General features: G+C 40.0%; 3 protein-coding genes across 3 annotated transcripts; all 3 read right to left on the bottom strand.

Moving 5' to 3' along the window:
* Positions 1 to 1,452: 1,452 nt before the first annotated feature.
* Positions 1,453 to 4,026, bottom strand: bag1 (BCL2 associated athanogene 1). The gene is made up of 7 exons (XM_080837860.1): positions 3,910 to 4,026; positions 3,396 to 3,521; positions 3,154 to 3,236; positions 2,945 to 3,058; positions 2,732 to 2,839; positions 2,558 to 2,620; positions 1,453 to 2,352 (listed from the first exon to the last, which is right to left on the bottom strand). Exons 1-7 carry the CDS (start codon positions 3,944 to 3,946, stop codon positions 2,263 to 2,265), a joined length of 621 nt encoding a protein of 206 aa, XP_080693986.1. The 5' UTR covers positions 3,947 to 4,026; the 3' UTR covers positions 1,453 to 2,262.
* An 814-nt stretch (positions 4,027 to 4,840) lies between these two features.
* On the bottom strand, positions 4,841 to 7,208 carry LOC308364659 (charged multivesicular body protein 5-like; the record flags this gene model as incomplete). Its single annotated transcript, XM_080837861.1, has 8 exons — positions 4,841 to 4,891; positions 4,999 to 5,114; positions 5,223 to 5,331; positions 5,470 to 5,541; positions 6,063 to 6,156; positions 6,277 to 6,323; positions 6,662 to 6,766; positions 7,140 to 7,208. The coding sequence occupies 8 exons, from the start codon at positions 7,206 to 7,208 to the stop codon at positions 4,841 to 4,843; spliced, it is 663 nt and encodes a 220-aa protein (XP_080693987.1).
* A 4,349-nt stretch (positions 7,209 to 11,557) lies between these two features.
* Positions 11,558 to 13,497, bottom strand: oprk1 (opioid receptor, kappa 1; the record flags this gene model as incomplete). The annotated part of the gene is made up of 3 exons (XM_080837858.1): positions 11,558 to 12,105; positions 12,442 to 12,794; positions 13,262 to 13,497. The coding sequence occupies 3 exons, from the start codon at positions 13,495 to 13,497 to the stop codon at positions 11,558 to 11,560; spliced, it is 1,137 nt and encodes a 378-aa protein (XP_080693984.1).
* Between the last annotated feature and the right edge of the window lie 4,017 nt (positions 13,498 to 17,514).

Genomic DNA, 17,514 nt, shown 5'->3' with positions numbered 1-17,514 from the left:
TTCAAAAAGACAACAAGGCAGTGGTTTTTTCTACGAAAAAGTGTTTGCTAACTGTAGCATAGGTAATTTATAATAAGTAACCTGGTACCTCTTGAGATAAACCTTAACGTTACTCTGTTGGGACAAGCCGGCAAAAGTTAACGTTACCTTGATTTTGAAAGCAATAAATAGCTGCCTATGGAACAATGTTGGCTGACGCTATCAGACTTATCTTGCCACTTCACTGCAGTATTTGCCATTCCTCTCATTAAATCATGAAAATGTGTTGACCTGAGAGTTTTGTAGAGGACGCTGAAACTAAAGGAACTGCTTGAGGCTTGCATGGGTGTGCTCTGACATGGGGCCTCATTTATAAAACGTACTTACGCACAGAATTGATCTTAGACTGTGCGTGCGATCAAATCCACCCAACTAACCCAAGTGAAGCCCATGTGGGCCCCACATGGACATGTTTGCTGGGTTGTGCCCAAAAGGCCTCTCGTCTATAGAGGCGCACCAAATGCAACCAGGCCATACACGTTCAGGTTTTGTCTGTTCTTGGATTCCTGGCTACAGGAACGTTCCGACGAGAAATTGGAGACCAGTCGAATTTTGCCCGATGTTCTTCACAGTATTATCCCTCTATATGCGCGCAATTGGTTTCCTTACAGTGCCCAGGAACAGCAAAATGTGAAAGAGGATTTCCTGCGTAAAACAGGGTTCCCAATGTATTCTCATCCAGATTGCGCACACACTCAGACAGAAAGCCCACTTCAATACAGAACATGCCTGTGCGCGGTCGGTAGTGGAGCGCACCAAAGCCATGCAGGTGGCGATGGCCGGCGAGGCCCCGATGCTGGAGCAGATGCGGCTTCTGGTGCTTCGGAGACTTGTCACAAGAGTACAAGAGTAAAACATTTCGCTCAATCTATAGCCTATAAAAAGTCTAATAGTGGCTTAGTTTTCAGTAGGAGGTATGGCTGCATTGGCGTTGCCAACTGCGCAATAAGGGGAGAAAGGGTTTTTGTCACATACATATGCTCTTCCATCAACAGGACGTCGATGACAGCCTCACTATAATATGTCTGTTTACATGTTTCTTTAGTGCCTGCCATTGTGGCAGAGTTTGTGCATTGAGGATGCGCTGTTTGTGCATTGATAATATGGTAATTCATTTAAGTTGCGCACAATTCCACGACCATTTGTGATTTATAACCGAAGGATTGGCGTACACGTGTTTTTTTTGTGTACGTCCGTTTTCTGTGGAACTCACTTACGCTCATTTCAGAAAATGTCTTAGACAAAATCTAGGATGGTTTCTACGCAGCTTTTTATAAATGAGGCCCATGGTCTGTAATGTCATACAAGACAAAAGCACTCACACTTTACCTTCATACAGAAAATAAATAACTATGAACTATTTAAGGCAATGATGGTACACAGAAATCCTGCAGGTTTTTTTATTGACTTGACATGAGATGAGGAACAATGGAATACATGTCCAACTGCACATGAATGAATAATTCCATACAATCCATCTAGTTTTTACATAAGATAAGTATGCGTCTTAGATCTCCATATATTTCATCCTAGACAATCAATATTAATCACAATACTCCAGTTGAAGGACAATCCGAAAGACAATGATCGTAACAAAACTCATTTAACATTATGGTTAAAACAGGCCATTTTCAAGTCAAAGATAAAACTAAAGCTTATAAAGCCTTACCAAAAATGATTTCCTGGCTTTTCTTGACTGACTTTCTTGATTCTGTAAGTTCTCAATATGACAAATGTGAGATCTTCTAGACCTTGAGCCATAACATTGTCCATTCTTTGACTGCAATGCACAATCCAAACGATTAAGCAATCAACCAAGCACACAAAGCGGGCACTAATGTGAAAATATTCCATATGCACACGCCAAATCATAGCTGATGGTTTTTTTGGGCCCAAATAGTTTATTCCAAATAAAACACTACAGGAGGAACTGAGGGCCAACACCTTTCCTCACACAATGCAGGAAAATTACGAAAAACCACATTCAACACTCATTATACCATAATTAGGTTTACAAAGTTTCTTGATATGTCTTAAGCATTCAAGTTCAAAACTGTCCAAACATGTACTCTTGCAAGCCTTAAATGAGCAGGGCACGGTAACATAGAACCTGCTCATGAACCAGAAATCAATGCAGTGCCACTTTCCATTGCTCACAGAGCAAGATACAGAGACTAAGGCTGGTCTAGGTAAGGACAGTAGGGATGAGGAAGTCTCTCAGTTCTACTCCGCCAAGGCGAGGTTCTTGGATTGGATTTTGGCCAGATGATCTGATATACCAGCTTCGATCCTGTCACACTGTGCCAAGAATCCCTGTGTAGAGAAATATGTCACATCATTGTTATAACTAATGTAAGACCTTACATACACAATCGTGCATAAAGGGCTGCGTAAAGGTGATGCTCAGCAACTTCCACCACGTAAATTGTTTTATTGCATTAATTGTAAGGTAAATCAAATCAAACTTTATTCCTATAGCGCATTTCATAGGCATATGGATCTGTTCATAATTACTCACTTGGACAGTTTTCACAAGACCTTTTTTCTTCATCCTGCAGTCACTAAAGTTGTCTGGGAAACTCTGCGGAGTCCAGAAGGAAAACTGTGACGTCAGATACATTCATGTGGTGGTCAAAGTATCTATAATACTCATAAATACTTCAGCTAATATATAGAAGTTTGCAGAGCTTACCAAAGAATCAATCTGTTCCAATGTCTTCATAAACTGTTCTGCAGCAACTTTCACCCTGTGGTCCAGTTTGTTGAGGGCTTCAGCTTGCAGATCTTTAGCAAGGAATCCCTACAGAATAACTAAGAAGATTTGACTATTGCTGTAAAAAGCATGAATTAAAATTGATCCTCAAAAACTTACTAATCGACCATTATGTGGACTTAATACACTTACATTCTTCAGCCCAGAAAGTTCACCATCTACTTTGTCCAACTTTTTGGCATTCTGTTCCACTGACTTCTCAATATCTTTAAGCTTTCGTAGTTCCGCGTCTTCCTCTGGGCTATTCTGTTGGAACAAAATTATGTTAGATCTTTGTACAACTTCAGTTGCTGTGAATTATCTTAACCAATTTGCATATGCATGTATTAAATGTACAATACCCTTTTCCCAATCAACATAATTTTACAGCCTTGTTTAACGCCATAGCTGGAAAGCGTTTCGTCCATTTCCTTCAATGATTTCCCTGTCATCCAATAACATGAATAGATATGAGCTATGGTAGTAAAGCATGATCAACACACACAGTGATTGTTTTTATTCATTACAGTAGGTAAGCCAAGTGTAATTAACGTTATTCTTTCAGGCCAATTGCACTGTTGTACATGTAAGCTACATTAGCCACCTTTGAAAATGACTTTCTGTGATGGTCCTGGTACTCCAGTAGCTTCAGTCAGCGCCTCTGATAGATCTTTTAACCGAGGTTCATTGCCATCCTGTCCTGTTAAAGTGATACTATGCTTTGCTGTGCCTGAGAAAGATGGGGCAATATGTTAACATATAACTATAGCTACCAACATAACAAATGAAGGGTTCTTGTGTCTGCGGTTTAGCCCTGTGTGTGCAATGATCATTAACCTAAGATACAAGGCAAAAAACATTATTAAGCTATCAGATTCTAAGTTACAGATACATTTCTTCTTTGTGTTCCCTTTCCGGTAGCTAGTTAACTTACCGCTAACATTAGCTAACTTGCTAATAGGCAACCAATGATACCGTTATAGTTATTAGCTACTACCAGTTAACGTAAGCTAGCTTGCACTAGCCAAGTTACACACCAGCCTCACATCGGATATACAAGGACATGAGGAGGCATACAGTTCAATGTTATCAAGCACGTTTGCGCATTCGATACTTACCATATGCAACTGTAACTGTTAACGAATCGCTTGCCATTGCTTGTGATTAGATTCAGATGATGATGATCCAAACGCTAGTTTAACATCAAAATATTCAACGTGTTTCCTGGTTGTGCCGGAAATGATCACCTCTCATGGATGACTCGATGCCTACTCAAAAAGTGTCACCAGGAAATAATCCTGCGGATACATTTTACATAATTTTCTTCCTCTTTGTGCGGGACCTTCTTTTGATTCATTCAGTCCCTTGTTTTTGGCAAATTCGGTCGGACAACCATCAGGTGCACCGCACGTCCCTCCACGCCACATGCTTTCCACCAGAAACCTTTATAATTATTTTAAGTAGATGACACCAGTGGTGTAGTCCAGGGTACGCAGGTATACGGAGTATACCCACTTATTTTTCAGTCAGCATTAGGTATACCCACCTCTCAAAACAGGGCGTTTATCCTTTGCTGTATGGGCTGCTTAAAAAAAAAAAATATCTAAATTAAGAGTATTCTCCAGGGACCACTACACCTGGATGGCGCTTGTTAGCCATATCTTAGTTAAACCCCTGATGGAAACCTGTTTCAGTTTGAACTTGAAACTTGAAAAAAAGCTGGCTTATTTTCAAAACTACATTTTATAACATCAATGTAAAAGTCATCACCATAATATACAGGGAAATTGCAAATTAACACGATTCTTATTTAACAGAGCACATGATTAATCCATCCTCTACAAAAACGTCCAATCAATACTGAAAAGGTTTGTTGGGGCAGAGAGTAACGGGAGGTATCATACATCTGGCCTATAAGGCCACATGCAGCATGTCAGTAGGAACAAAACTAAAACCAAGAGGTTTACACCTTAGTGTTACCAGTCAAATTATCATGCAAATTTTGCTCTACAAATATATGTACACAGTTTGTATTTATTAATACACCATTTACGTAGCAGGGATTTGTGGGAGCCCAAACTCATCAACCAGCACACCATCCTGAAAAGAAGCACAAAAAGATGTATGTAAGCATAACCATGTTGAAGGCATAACATATTATAAATTGTGAATGGTAACTGTCCAGTGGCCAAAGACCCAGTAAAAACCTTGTTGGTTTTGCTGTCACTTGGCATTCCCTCTGGGATGGAAGGTGCTGAAGAGGCTTCATCAAGGTACGAGCTGTCATCGTCTAACAATAATTCATCTCCAAGAGCATCCAATTCTGAGAACAGAACTGCAAAATATGAGCTCACCGATTTCTTTCTTCCGCATTTCAAAATGTTAATGTTCGTCATTGCTCTAATATTGGCACATTGGCTACAAAAACAACCTGCTTCTAGGTCATCGTCGTCAATCTCAGGCATGCCATAGTTACGGCTCAAGGCATCCTGGACCTCGCTGGCATCCTCCATCATGTCCTCCAGCTGGTCCTGCAAGTCCTGAGGACCACAGAAACACAAATGTATCAGATTCAACATAAGCACAACACACAATAGATTTTTCAACCTCCCACAATACCATCTAATTTGGCATTCACAAATGTATAAGGGGTAAATCATTGAACGAATTTAACATACCTCAATTTCATCCATTTTCACTTCCTTATAGGCCTTTTTCATTTCCTTTGCTCCAATCTTCATAGCCTCCACCTAGAAAGTGGAATACAATATCTCTATAGCCTGCCCTGGAGCAGGTTAGTGCTAAGTGATATGTTACTATGGTAATTTATCAGAAGTTGTTTCGCCGAACCCAAAAAAGGGGCGTTTTCTTTTTTTAGCCTGGAATCTAGCTCGCTAAACCGCTTAGCGAGCTACGCCGAACAGTACCCAGAAGTCTACCTGATAGGCCTACCACAAGATAAAAATGCTTATTCTATTTGCAACATATGACTTAGTTTTCACAACTTGTTTAATTTACTACAAATTATTGAAAAGACATGGCTATATTCTGAAGTCGCCCCACCGAGTCAGTGTTCAACTGAAGAGGAGTCAATTTCATGTGCAGATTCCTTTCAAACCTCTAAACAAACTCAAATGCCTAAGCATATCACCTGTCGTTTTGATGGGGGAAAAAAGGTAGTCGATGAGCATATTTCAGCATAGTTTTGATTAAGGTTATTAACACTATATAACGAACACAGGAGGATTATAATAATGATCAGAGTCCTTACTGTTGTTTTTGTGTCTTTCAATGACTGAATGGTGTAGTTGGCTTGTTCCATATTAAAGGACTGCTGTCCAAGCTGGTCTCTTTGGCCCTCATACCTGACACAGAAAAGAACACAGATTACAGAGAGACAAGTACTGTGTCAATAGGGTGTCTGGACTGCACTATCAGTATTTAAGTCACAGATTTGCTACTTTATCCCAAACCTAACAACTTACATTCGCTTCTGTTTCAGTACTCTCATAGCCTTCTGTTTAACCATGTTCTGTGTGGGGGAAAAAAATATTTGTTCATTTCAAGCTAATTTTTATCATAAATCATCAAAACATGTTAAGTTAGAGTTTAACATATATTGGGTTCCAGTCAAACTCAGTAGCCCAATAAATATTCATAAATCATAAGGCTATTATGGGATCAAAGGTAGCCTGATTTCATTAAACCACTAAAACCAATTCATTTCTAGTGACCATCACTTTTGCCCATTTTGATTCAGTAAATAAAATCCACTGCATGGTCTTTGGGTGCGGATAGCTTACACGTAACGACAAACCTTTAAAGCCAGTCATTCAGATACAATAACAAACAGTGACAGCCCATACCCACCTTGGCGGGGCCATCTCTCATCTTTTTCATCTGATCCTTGAACTTCGCAAGCTCGGTGTCAAGTCGTGCTATCTTTTTGTCAATAGATTCAGCCCTTGCCTCCACCTGCAGAAAGAGAGATAAAGCAAGTCTGGGATTACAGGGTTTTTTAAAAGAGAGAAAAACATTAATAACTTAATAGATAAATTAACATTAAGGTGACAATTATTTTTACATGAAGATAAGAGATATGTTTTTCTCAGCCTCGTTCAACTCATCACAGACATGCAACCCCTGCGATAGAACTGCCTGCCTAATTGTATCATCTTAATATCAATACCTCAATTTAAGCATCCTATCCCCCATTTTTACCGTTATGTGGTTTTATGACGTTAACGCTAGCAAGCTAACGCAGCTTTGTAGCCAGCCATCTGTCAAGTAGGCTATGTCATTGATTCAGCCAGTCATCAACGTATACATTTAGCGTAATCATATTTACATTTCCAATGCAGTCCGATAGATTTGGAGGGGGATCCTTCGGTTTACCCCTACCGAAAATCCGATTCATTGTGCAGTTGAGAAATCAACAACAAACCCGAAACAAGAGTGACAATCAAAGCATAAATCTGGTAACCCGGAAACAGTGGACCAATGTGATACCATTGGTCAAAAATTGTATAGATTGCTAGTGCTTCGATTGGCCTGCATCTGCGATGCGAGGACCATGTGGCAGCCGGTGTCTATAATTCCTATATGGATAAGGAAATATGTGATGGCAAGTTTATGTTATATCATAACATTCATTAGCACAATGCATAATTATACCCTGCCACACCTGAAATAAATATCATGAAAAAAAAAATCTACATTTCTGGGCGCTTTCACAAATCTTTATTTTTGGTCGTCGAGCAACCGTTATTTGGGCCCTCTTCGCCTTAACATTGCCGAAATTGAGCTGAAATTATAGTAAAATGTCTTCCGAGACCCACATTGTTAAAGTGAGTCTTTATATTTAAATTAGTAATATAGGCCTACGTTAATTAACTAATGGATGCAATGGAAAGAATAAACACCCTTTGTTCATGTCAAGCTGCTTTTGCATTCCGTTTTCATTCATCTTGAAAGTGAGTGGATACCTCTATGTCCATCATGTAGCCTACATATCACCTTTCAGGTAGGGTACCTGACAATACTATTAACCTAAGGAAACCCCTAAATAGTTGAAATTTTGACCATAGAGAGGACGGAAGGACAGACGGACTGATCCACTGCATCTAAACACACCAAGGTCACACCAAGGTCTGCAATGCTTTCTGTATTTTTCCCCAAAGAAAAGTTAATGTTTTGGGTTTGGGATTCTACTTAGGTGTGCTTGCATTCATTGTAAAGAGACCATCAGCAAAGAAACTTGATACCAACACATAACTGCCTGTGCTCCAAGTATAAATCGTTGAATGACTGATAATGGTCCTTACATTGTTATTACAGGTGTCACTATTTATTACTGTCTGATCAAGTGATAAAAGGAAGGCAGACTGGCCATTTTTGCAGGGAGTACACAAAGATTTCTCCCATGCACATATTTCATTTTTTAGGAGCACACTGTGGCGACAGACAGCCACCTCCAGTCCCTCCTCATCTCATTTGTTCTTGGATCCGCCACCAAAAGTCTCCCTTGCAGCAGCCCAAAGAGTTTCCACACATTCCTTTAGCAGGTACTTATGACAGGTAATAAAAGAGTGAAGGAAACATCACAATACAGCAGTCTCATTCAAGACTAGTTAACATTTAGCAATGAACCCAACATGCTTGGTAGGCAGATGAGTATTCTGCATGAGGTCTGGCACCTCTTCATCCTTTCAAATCCTCTCAAATGGACCACTGTCTTACGCTCTGGAAGAATTGTCTGCATGTTCACAGCATGACTACAGCCTAGAAGCACAAAAAATAAATAGAAACACATGAAGTGAAAATGAGAACATTTTAAATACTCTTTCTTAAAGCAGTAGTGCTTTCTATTGCCATCCACTGAAACAGCATGCCTTTGGAATGCAAGCTGTTTGACATGTTCTTTTCTAACGCGTCACAATCTGCTGAATTGTTCTGTTTTGCATGCACTCTCTGATATTTTCTCTGTCTTGTTTCCTTGGCAGCCAAGAGCCATGACTTCAGGCCTCAGAGAGGCCCACTTCTCTCCACATGGTGTGTGGTGAGCAGACCAGTTCATGGATGTTGAAATCCTGTTATAGGTACGGCTATGGTAGAGTTTGCAAATATGTGACTGAAACTGGTGTTGTCAGTTTTTCCAAATGGGTCTCAAGAGCATAAGATGCTAATGATCAGAATAAATAATAATAATAAGATTCAGAATAGATAATAATAGGAGATCATGGGCCCTAATTTCATTGATGGGCAACAGGGAAAGTCTGCTGTGCTATCGTGGGGGAGCATTGCGCTGCTCATGGTAATAAATCAGCTAAATGGTTTTGCTAAGATTTTAAACAAGCTTGAATGCACAACGGACATTGCTCATGCTTTGCCAGTTGCCATTATCTTATTAACTCTCTCTATTACAAAAAATGCATTGTAAGGCATAAAAAGATATACCCATACCTCTGAAATTCCAACAAGTGCAAGCAGGCATCCCATAGCTGTGACATACAGCATGCTGGACCTCAATGGCTTCCACCACCATGCCCTCTAATCAATCCAGTTGATCCTCAAGACTTTTTCCTTTGCTTTCCATTTTTTAGCCCTTCCAGGCATATGAGTTTTCCAAGTCTACCCAATAATGCAAGGAGACATCCATGGAAACAATTTGGGGTATAGAATTATTCTAATCTGCCCTATGTGAAAATGTTGAGCATTTTTATGAGGAAACTCCATTCTTAAATCTGCCATCAAAGTTATATCACCATATTTTATCACATCTATCATTTGTCTGATATTTCCACTTAACACTCAATGTTAGGCACTCAACGTCACCCTTCAGTGGTGGTTGGACTTGATCAAATACAGTATATAGGTAGGCAGGGTCTGTCTGGAAGTGTCCTAATTACTTAGTTAAACCATGTTGGATGTGGTTACAGGACACAGCAGAGTCCTAAAGATATGTTTCATTTTTTTGGCCAGACCAGTGAAATTGTATGGGTTTAATTTGGGAAATACATACATCTAAAACCCTAGGTGTGATATTACTATGCATAGAAGATGGACTCTGGTGGGATTGTAGTGGTATGAACTTTGCTATTTGTTTTCATTGAAATGATACTTCTATAATTAGGCTGTGAACTCCTGCATTTAAGTACATGACACTATGCTAATTATAGGCCCATGAAGTATATCATCTGTTTATTGTTAGTTAAAGTGAGACATATCATATTCAAAATAGGCTGAATATCCAATTTAACAACAGCTTGGACATTCACAGATAAATGCAGTAGTTATATTTCAGGTTATATTAATTATGTTTTGGCACATATCCAACAAGATTGCCTAAAAGCAGCACACATTCTAAATTGCATCAATAAACTGTTCTGGAACATCACAAATATAAAGACATCAGTCAACGCTCAAATAAAATACACCTGGAAGTATCCACCTCAGACTAGAAACTCAATTCACTTCCTTCCTTAAAAGCAGATATATACAGTATAAACCAATATTAACAAATATAAATTAAAAGGCACACAAGGCAACATTTATGTAATGACATCACTAATGGTGACGATTAGACTGGACGTTGCCTGTGTACATATGTGGAGGTATGACTGGTACTATGTTGGCACAGTTCATTTTTTCAAAACAAGAAGATTGTACACCTTCACACATACAGCAGCAAAAGCAGAATTTAAAATCTTGTTACACATTGCATTCATTTACATGCGTGAATCATTAATGAATGTCATTCATCCCAAAATACTTTATATTGTCTGTCTTTTCAAAAGTGCAAAAGTAGCAGTACATAACAAACAAATTGGTGCTGCTTTTTTCTCTATGAATTTTCTTTAAAATGTCTTACACCCTTCCCCTCCATAATAAAATGAAAATAAAACCAATGTCTGCATACTTTAAGAAGTGTATAGCAATAATTAGAATGTAAGTAAATATTGTATGCAATATTCACAGCAGTTTTGAATCCACTCTGGATAATGCCTGTTCTACCACGATGGAGGAATCCTTAAAGTTACCTCATGACACAACAATAAACAAGAAATAAGCAGATAGTATAGTATAGTGTAACATTAATGTTTCAGTACATACAGTATACAACCAGGTCAAAGATTCCTGAGAATTGTCACACCCAACTGAACCTTTCAATAATACATTGTTCTACGACAGTGCCTCACCTCCCTTTACACTGACAGTGAATATACACGAGAAAACATTGTTGAAGGCCTATATTTTGAAAATATTGTTATGGCTGATATTTGTTCTATCAATACTAAGATTCCGTCCCAATTCATGCTACCTTATAGTCCTATATTATGGTTTCACAAGGCAGTACACCTCACAGAAAACAGAGGTTCACATGCTGCCCTTTATTGTGTTTAGTCATTGGTTCGTTAGCATTTGGATATTCTTTCAAAGTCTCAAACCAGGTGGTGATATAAAATAAAATGAAATCAACAAATGTTTATTCTCATACACATGGTATATTTCGCAGAGAACCAGCCTCTGATTGGAAATCCTCATCAATATAAACTCCCCCTCTCTCTCTCTCTCTCTCTCTCTCTCTCTCTCTCTCTCTCTCTCTCTCTCTCTCTCGCGCTCTCGCTCTCTCTCTCGCTCTCTCTCTCTCTCTCTCTCTCCCACCTCTATAAGCCATCAGTTGGCAGAAGTGATCTGTGTCAACCCCAGGTCATTGTAGTCCTCTCTGTCTCCATGGGACTGTAGGGAATCCAGCTCAACAGCTAGTCATACCGGCCTGCCTTGCCCCCCTCCCCCGCCGTGGCCTTCCCCAGTGCAGGCGTGCTCCCTCAGAGTGCTCCTGACCCGGCTCATGCCACGCGACCTCTCCCCCGCTGCCCTCCCAACACCTGGGCAACAGAAGTCACGGAAGCAGCGTTTGAAGTTCTCATCCAGGAAGGCATAGAGGATGGGGTTAAGGCTGCTGTTGGTGTAGCCTAGCGCCACACAAAAGAAGTAGGCAGCCATGACATCAGTGGTCTCAGGCACTCCGGGCAGGAGCGCCTTGACAAGGATGAAGATGTGTATAGGCGTCCAGCAGACCACGAACACGGCCACCACTACCAGCACCAGGCGCGTGATGCGGCGCAGGTTGCGGTCCTTTTCCCGGGAGCCTGACAGCATCCGCACACTCTTCAGACGCAACACCATCAGCGTGTAGCAGACAGTGATGATTAAGAGGGGTGCCACAAAGCCAAAGATGAAGACACAGATTTTCATCACGGTGTCCCAGTACATGTAAGGGTCGGGGAACTGCAGGGCACACTCTGTTGTGCCTGGAAAGAGTGACATTCATTGACATTCATTCAACATTCATTGAATCACAAGATGGCAGCACCAGTTGCATTAAATTAACTGCAAGGCCATCAATGCCATGTCCTTTAAGTCATAGAGAAGACATTTGTTTTTTCTTAATTACAGATACCGCTCTCAGAAGCGTGTTACCAAAGAATTGTAAATGAGAAAGTTACAGATAAATAATGAGCTTACGTAATTATTTTATTCATGTACATAATAATGAAGTTGCCGAATACAAATCGTAACCATGCATTAAATGCATTGGATAAAATAGCTGTACAAAGGTGTGTGTGAAGAGTAAATATAGTAGCTACCATTATTGGTCTGAGTGCTGCCCAAAACCAAGGCTGGGATGCCTGCGGCTGAGGAGAGCACCCAGATGAAGATGTTGATGATCTTGGCCTTCACAGGCGTTCGGAAATCCAAGGCCTTCACAGGGTGGCACACTGCCACATAGCGGTCCACACTCATCATGGTGAGAGTGAAAATACTGGTGAACATGTTGTAGTAATCGATTGAAATGAAGACTTTACAGACCACTTCACCGAAAGGCCATGAGTTAAGCAAGTAGTCAGTGCTCTGGAAGGGCATAGTGGTGGTGACCAGAGCATCTGCCATGGCCAGGTTGAAGATGTAGATATTGGTGGCTGTCTTCATCTTTGTGTATCTGAGAATGAATAGACATTTGCACTAAAGTTCTGCCAGTGGAATGTATACGGGTAAAATTACATATCATAAGCTACGAGAGACTTAATTGGAAATTATAAACAATGCATACTGCTAGCGCGCTATGAAATGAGAACAGTTTACCGTACATCCTGTACTACAAACGATCCACACGGGGACGCCAAAGTAATTACAAGTGCACTGAAGTAGATAATTATGGAGAGATTTTGCTTGTTCCCGGATTTGTTATTGTTGCTTCGACACAACTCATCATACATTTGTAATAATTTAAGAACAACACTTTATTTTCCTTGTACTTTGGATTTATCGTTTCTTCGATTTTGTTATTGCCTGTGTGAGGAATACATTAGTTTGCCCAGTTGTTGCCATATAGGCAATTTTTGCAGTCAGACACATATTACAGTCACAGTTATAGTAAACTAAAATACGCCCTTATAGCAATCTTACCTGATGATGACATACATCACAAGACAATTTCCCACTAACCCCACTACGAACACTAGGGAGTAGAGAGCAGTTATTATAGGGATGATCGGAGACATAGGCTCTTGCTCCGGTGACCAGCTTCCATTGGAGGTGTTATTGTAGATATCAGGCTGCCATGTGAAGTTGGGCAAACACTCTTCAGAATGAATCGTTTGACACTTGTCCTCTTTAAATATCTGCACCACTTTGCTCCCCATTCTTCAAATGTATTTCACAACAGACAAAAGAAACACATCATGAAAATTATTCTCAATATGCAAAAGTTACAATGTACACAAGATCAAATGTTCAAAGAGGCATGGTATAGGCTATTTCTTCCATGCATTTTGACCGTCAAATATATAGTACAATAGCATGCTGCATAGGTGTACTTGTGATGCCTAAATGTCATTCACCTGCTAAGAATCCTAACACCGCAATAAACTTATCATGATCACATAAGAAGAAGGCAAAATGGGCTCAGCTTACCTTGTTTTGTGATCTTCGCAAAGTTTTAAGGAAATTGTCTATTTAAAAAACATACATAAACTCTTAAATTCCTGGGTGCATATGATTGCCACGCTGCACGAATTTCAGTAACTCCGCAGATGACTAGCATCTCACAGGCGCTCCCTGCTTCTACTGCCTGTCCGGTATGACATCACAGAGCTCCGCGCTGTAGAAGGCAACACACACAAGAGCGCGCGCACAAACACCGTACAGATATCACACAGACCGACTTCCATCACCACCACTCAAATCAGTTGAAAATATATTACTTCATGCCACAGAGATTATGAATGCCTGTCCTTGCATTCGTACGGTCTCAATCAAAAAAAGAGTTTTAAATTGTATGGACTCAATCATTTGTTAATTTTATGATGAAGGGCAAACAATAGGCTCAATTCAAATATGAATATATGGATAAAGACTTTATATTTCACACTTTCTTTTTGACAGCGCATGGACCCATGCTTACTTGATGTGAGGTAGAGATCGAAATGTCTTTCATGGAGTGGTCCCATCAAGACAAACCGCCTTAATGTTTACCCCAGCGGTTGTCAGTATCCTATAGAATGGAATTAAATTGAAACATACAAATATAGCTGAGCATCACTTGTCATCTAGTTTGAAGATACTGTTCACTCAATTTTGTTGAGTTACAGCTGTGGTTCTGGTCCTGCATGTGCTTTTGTCCAACCATTCTAGTCACGTTTCCAAGGAATCTTGCCCTGAACGTGACTGAGAGAGACACATTTGGAACTACAGTTACTCCGGCTCTCTTCACCTCAGCCAAGTGTACTCTGTTTAACAAGCACCATTTTTTTGAGACATGCGACAGACCGTTGAAACCCAACTGCTTGATTACTGCCCCTGTCCATGGTGCTGAAATGCCTAACGCTGTCATCTGCACCTAAATAGGCTATAGTGCCGGGTACAAGATTACAATAACAACACAACCCACAAACTGCACCGTTACAACGGAAGATTATGAGTAATCTCCTGTATAAAAGAACAAAAGTTCCAGACATGCAGATTTTTAGATTATTTAATGAGATTCTGAAGATGATCGTCCATCTCCATTTTGCATTGCTTTCTTTATTGAAAATTAAATAGTGTCATCCTTGAGGGACAATAGTGCTAGGGAGAACTCTTTATGTTCTTCTTATGTATGTCAACACATTTGATTTAACATAAACAAACCCTACAAAAGCCTAAGGAGTACATACATAATGGACAGTATTCTGTTCTATTCTACATAGGAGCACACCGTATCATCAGTATCCTTCTATCATGATTTTCAAATGCTTGTATCTTCAAGGGTAAAGATTGATTCTTTATTTTATTTTTGGTTAAGACAAACACCATAAATAATGACATTAAGTGTCTGTTCATAGTACATGCATGGTTGGATAATGAACAAAAGAAAACTGATGTAACTGACAGAATTCAAAGATATTTCTTGTGTGTCTTCTGTACATCTAATCAAGGTGTGTGCTTTCTCTTATCACCTCTCAAACATCATGGATTACCTTTCATGTTGCTAAGTAACACCATCAGAGAGAAGTGTGCTGGAGAAGTACTGCAAGCATCTTTTCCCTTTTTGTCACTTTTTCTGTGTTACTTCTGTGTTTATCTTGCTGAATTGCTTTTGGTGACCTTTGTTTTCAGCCTTTTTATAGTGCCTTTGGATATGTTTGTACAAAGTATTCTCATACAAATTGACAGATTACAGAACATTGCTCTTCTTACGTATGGGCAAACTACAGTCATAATGTAGATAAAGGAACTGCACTAGCAATGAACTAAAGAAAGCCACCTGTTTTCAAGCCATTTTCAAGTGACTGTGAATAAAGAAATACTTGAAAGTGAGCAGGTTGTAATCTGAGACAAACTTGATATACATAAAAAATAAAAAAATAAACACTTTAAAGTAATATCCAGACAGTGCCTTTCGCTCCGCAGACTCTTTTGGGGAATGGTTGAGATGGACGATGGAGAACTCAAAGAGAAAGAGGGAAGAAGGTGGGAGGAGTATAGATGCCTTTCACCATAACCTTGAAGAATAAAAGGATACTTTTCAAGCTGAATGGCAGTAAGTTAGGAGGCTGGGGAGTAACCATGGCAACGGAATTTTCTTTAGAGACACGTTGAAAGCCGTCACTGCAGAACATCATTGTGAGGAATAGAAAAGAGCCGTGAAGTTGAAATCAGTAAGATCACGTAAAACGAAGTCAAACCACTGATTTACAGAAAAACAGGTAATGGCCAGCGCTGTGGTTCAAAGAAGTGACACAAAATAGACAATGTATGCATGTTCAGATATTTTCACTCACACACAGAGTTTGCACATTACACCTACATACCCTCACACATACACATGTACCCAAAGAGGACCAAGGACGTGACAGGATCTGAGAAAGATGTGGCCTATGGTAGAGGATAGCAAAAATAAACTCCACCCTCCGCAGAAAAATACTGCCTGGAGGAAAAGATCTTCCAATTAAACACAATGCAGTGAAGGATTCAAGGCTTCGTTGGCTGTGCATCTAAGGGTTTCAATAGTAGACTCCCACTCAGTGTATTTATGACCACCACAGGAGAAAATGGCGCAAGTATGCACATTACTCAGCAGAATGTTCACAGTATTAAGGCATTGTATTAGTCTTAGTTGGGGAACCAGGTGTCCCTATAGTGAACAGCATCTAAAAGGCTTAAGGGATGCATCAATTAAAACAGTGTAATTCAATACTTACAGGTTTTTCATTAAATTACATTCCATTCCCATACCTGCTTCTGCATGACTGGCAACGCAGACACATATTTTCATATCACAAAACATTTGTGACAATGGAAAGGCTCTTTTCTTTGACAGGTGTAGGTCCATCTCTCATCTACTCTATGCATCATTCTGAATTTGACAAGTGGCTACCCTGGCTGTTTAACCTGGGTCACCATCTTGTTTGTCCCATGGCTAAAGCCATTCCACTGATGTTCGATTAATAGAGAACTATTCATGGCCCAGTGAAGAATAAATGAAATGAAAATTCAATGGAAATGGAATCAAATGAAAAGCCTTTTTTGTAATTGTATTAGCATACAACGAAACGGCTGCTCATGTTGGTGCCACGAGGGACAACCCATAACAACACAACAATACAATACAATAAGTCAAAAAAGATTATGAGTACAACAAAGTGCGTGGATCCTACAGCTGTTTTTATGGGCTCACTGTTGCTTGTGCTGTTTGACTGATGGCCTTTTCAACCTCGACCCAGCAGTGTCCACTGCACCACAGGGATCACTCATCTTTGAGCGGCTATCGACCATGGACACTAAGATAGGTTGACTGCCACTCACTCTGCTGCCCCGAACAAACAAATCTAAATGGATGTTGTGTAGCTGAAATATTAGCATACCTAGACATTTCATTAATATTTACATACCGTCAAAGTGTTGTGTGCTGTGTTTTTGGGGTGGTGTGGAGGGGGTTCTGGTTACAAGTAACTTTGACAAAGGAACTCTTGCTCAGAGGTACTTTGGAAGCGAAACCCTAAAGCACCAGCTTTTGCTCAGTACACCGCAAAACAAAAGAGAAGCACTTCACGGATGAAGCAGATGGCTCTGAGAAATCTACCATCCTTTTATTCTCATTTGTCACGTGATTTTATGAAAGACTCTCGTGTCATTTGGCAATCTCCTGGTAAGTCCTCAATACCTCTTTGAGGGAAGGG

The sequence above is a fragment of the Sprattus sprattus genome, assembly GCF_963457725.1.
Source record: "Sprattus sprattus genome assembly, chromosome: 4".
Classification (NCBI taxonomy): domain Eukaryota; kingdom Metazoa; phylum Chordata; class Actinopteri; order Clupeiformes; family Clupeidae; genus Sprattus; species Sprattus sprattus.
Note: the sequence above shows the minus strand (reverse complement) of the source record. Positions and strands in the feature narration are given on the sequence as shown.

Excerpts from the sequence above, each read along its gene's own strand:
- bag1 (XM_080837860.1), bottom strand. The coding sequence starts at position 3,946 with ATGGCAAGCGATTCGTTAACAGTTACAGTTGCATATG. Across the intron at positions 3,237-3,395 it reads ACAGAAAGTCATTTTCAAAG|GGAAATCATTGAAGGAAATG; the intron begins GTGGCTAATGTA and ends ATTGGATGACAG. Across the intron at positions 2,353-2,557 it reads GTCTTGTGAAAACTGTCCAA|GGATTCTTGGCACAGTGTGA; the intron begins GTGAGTAATTAT and ends TTCTCTACACAG.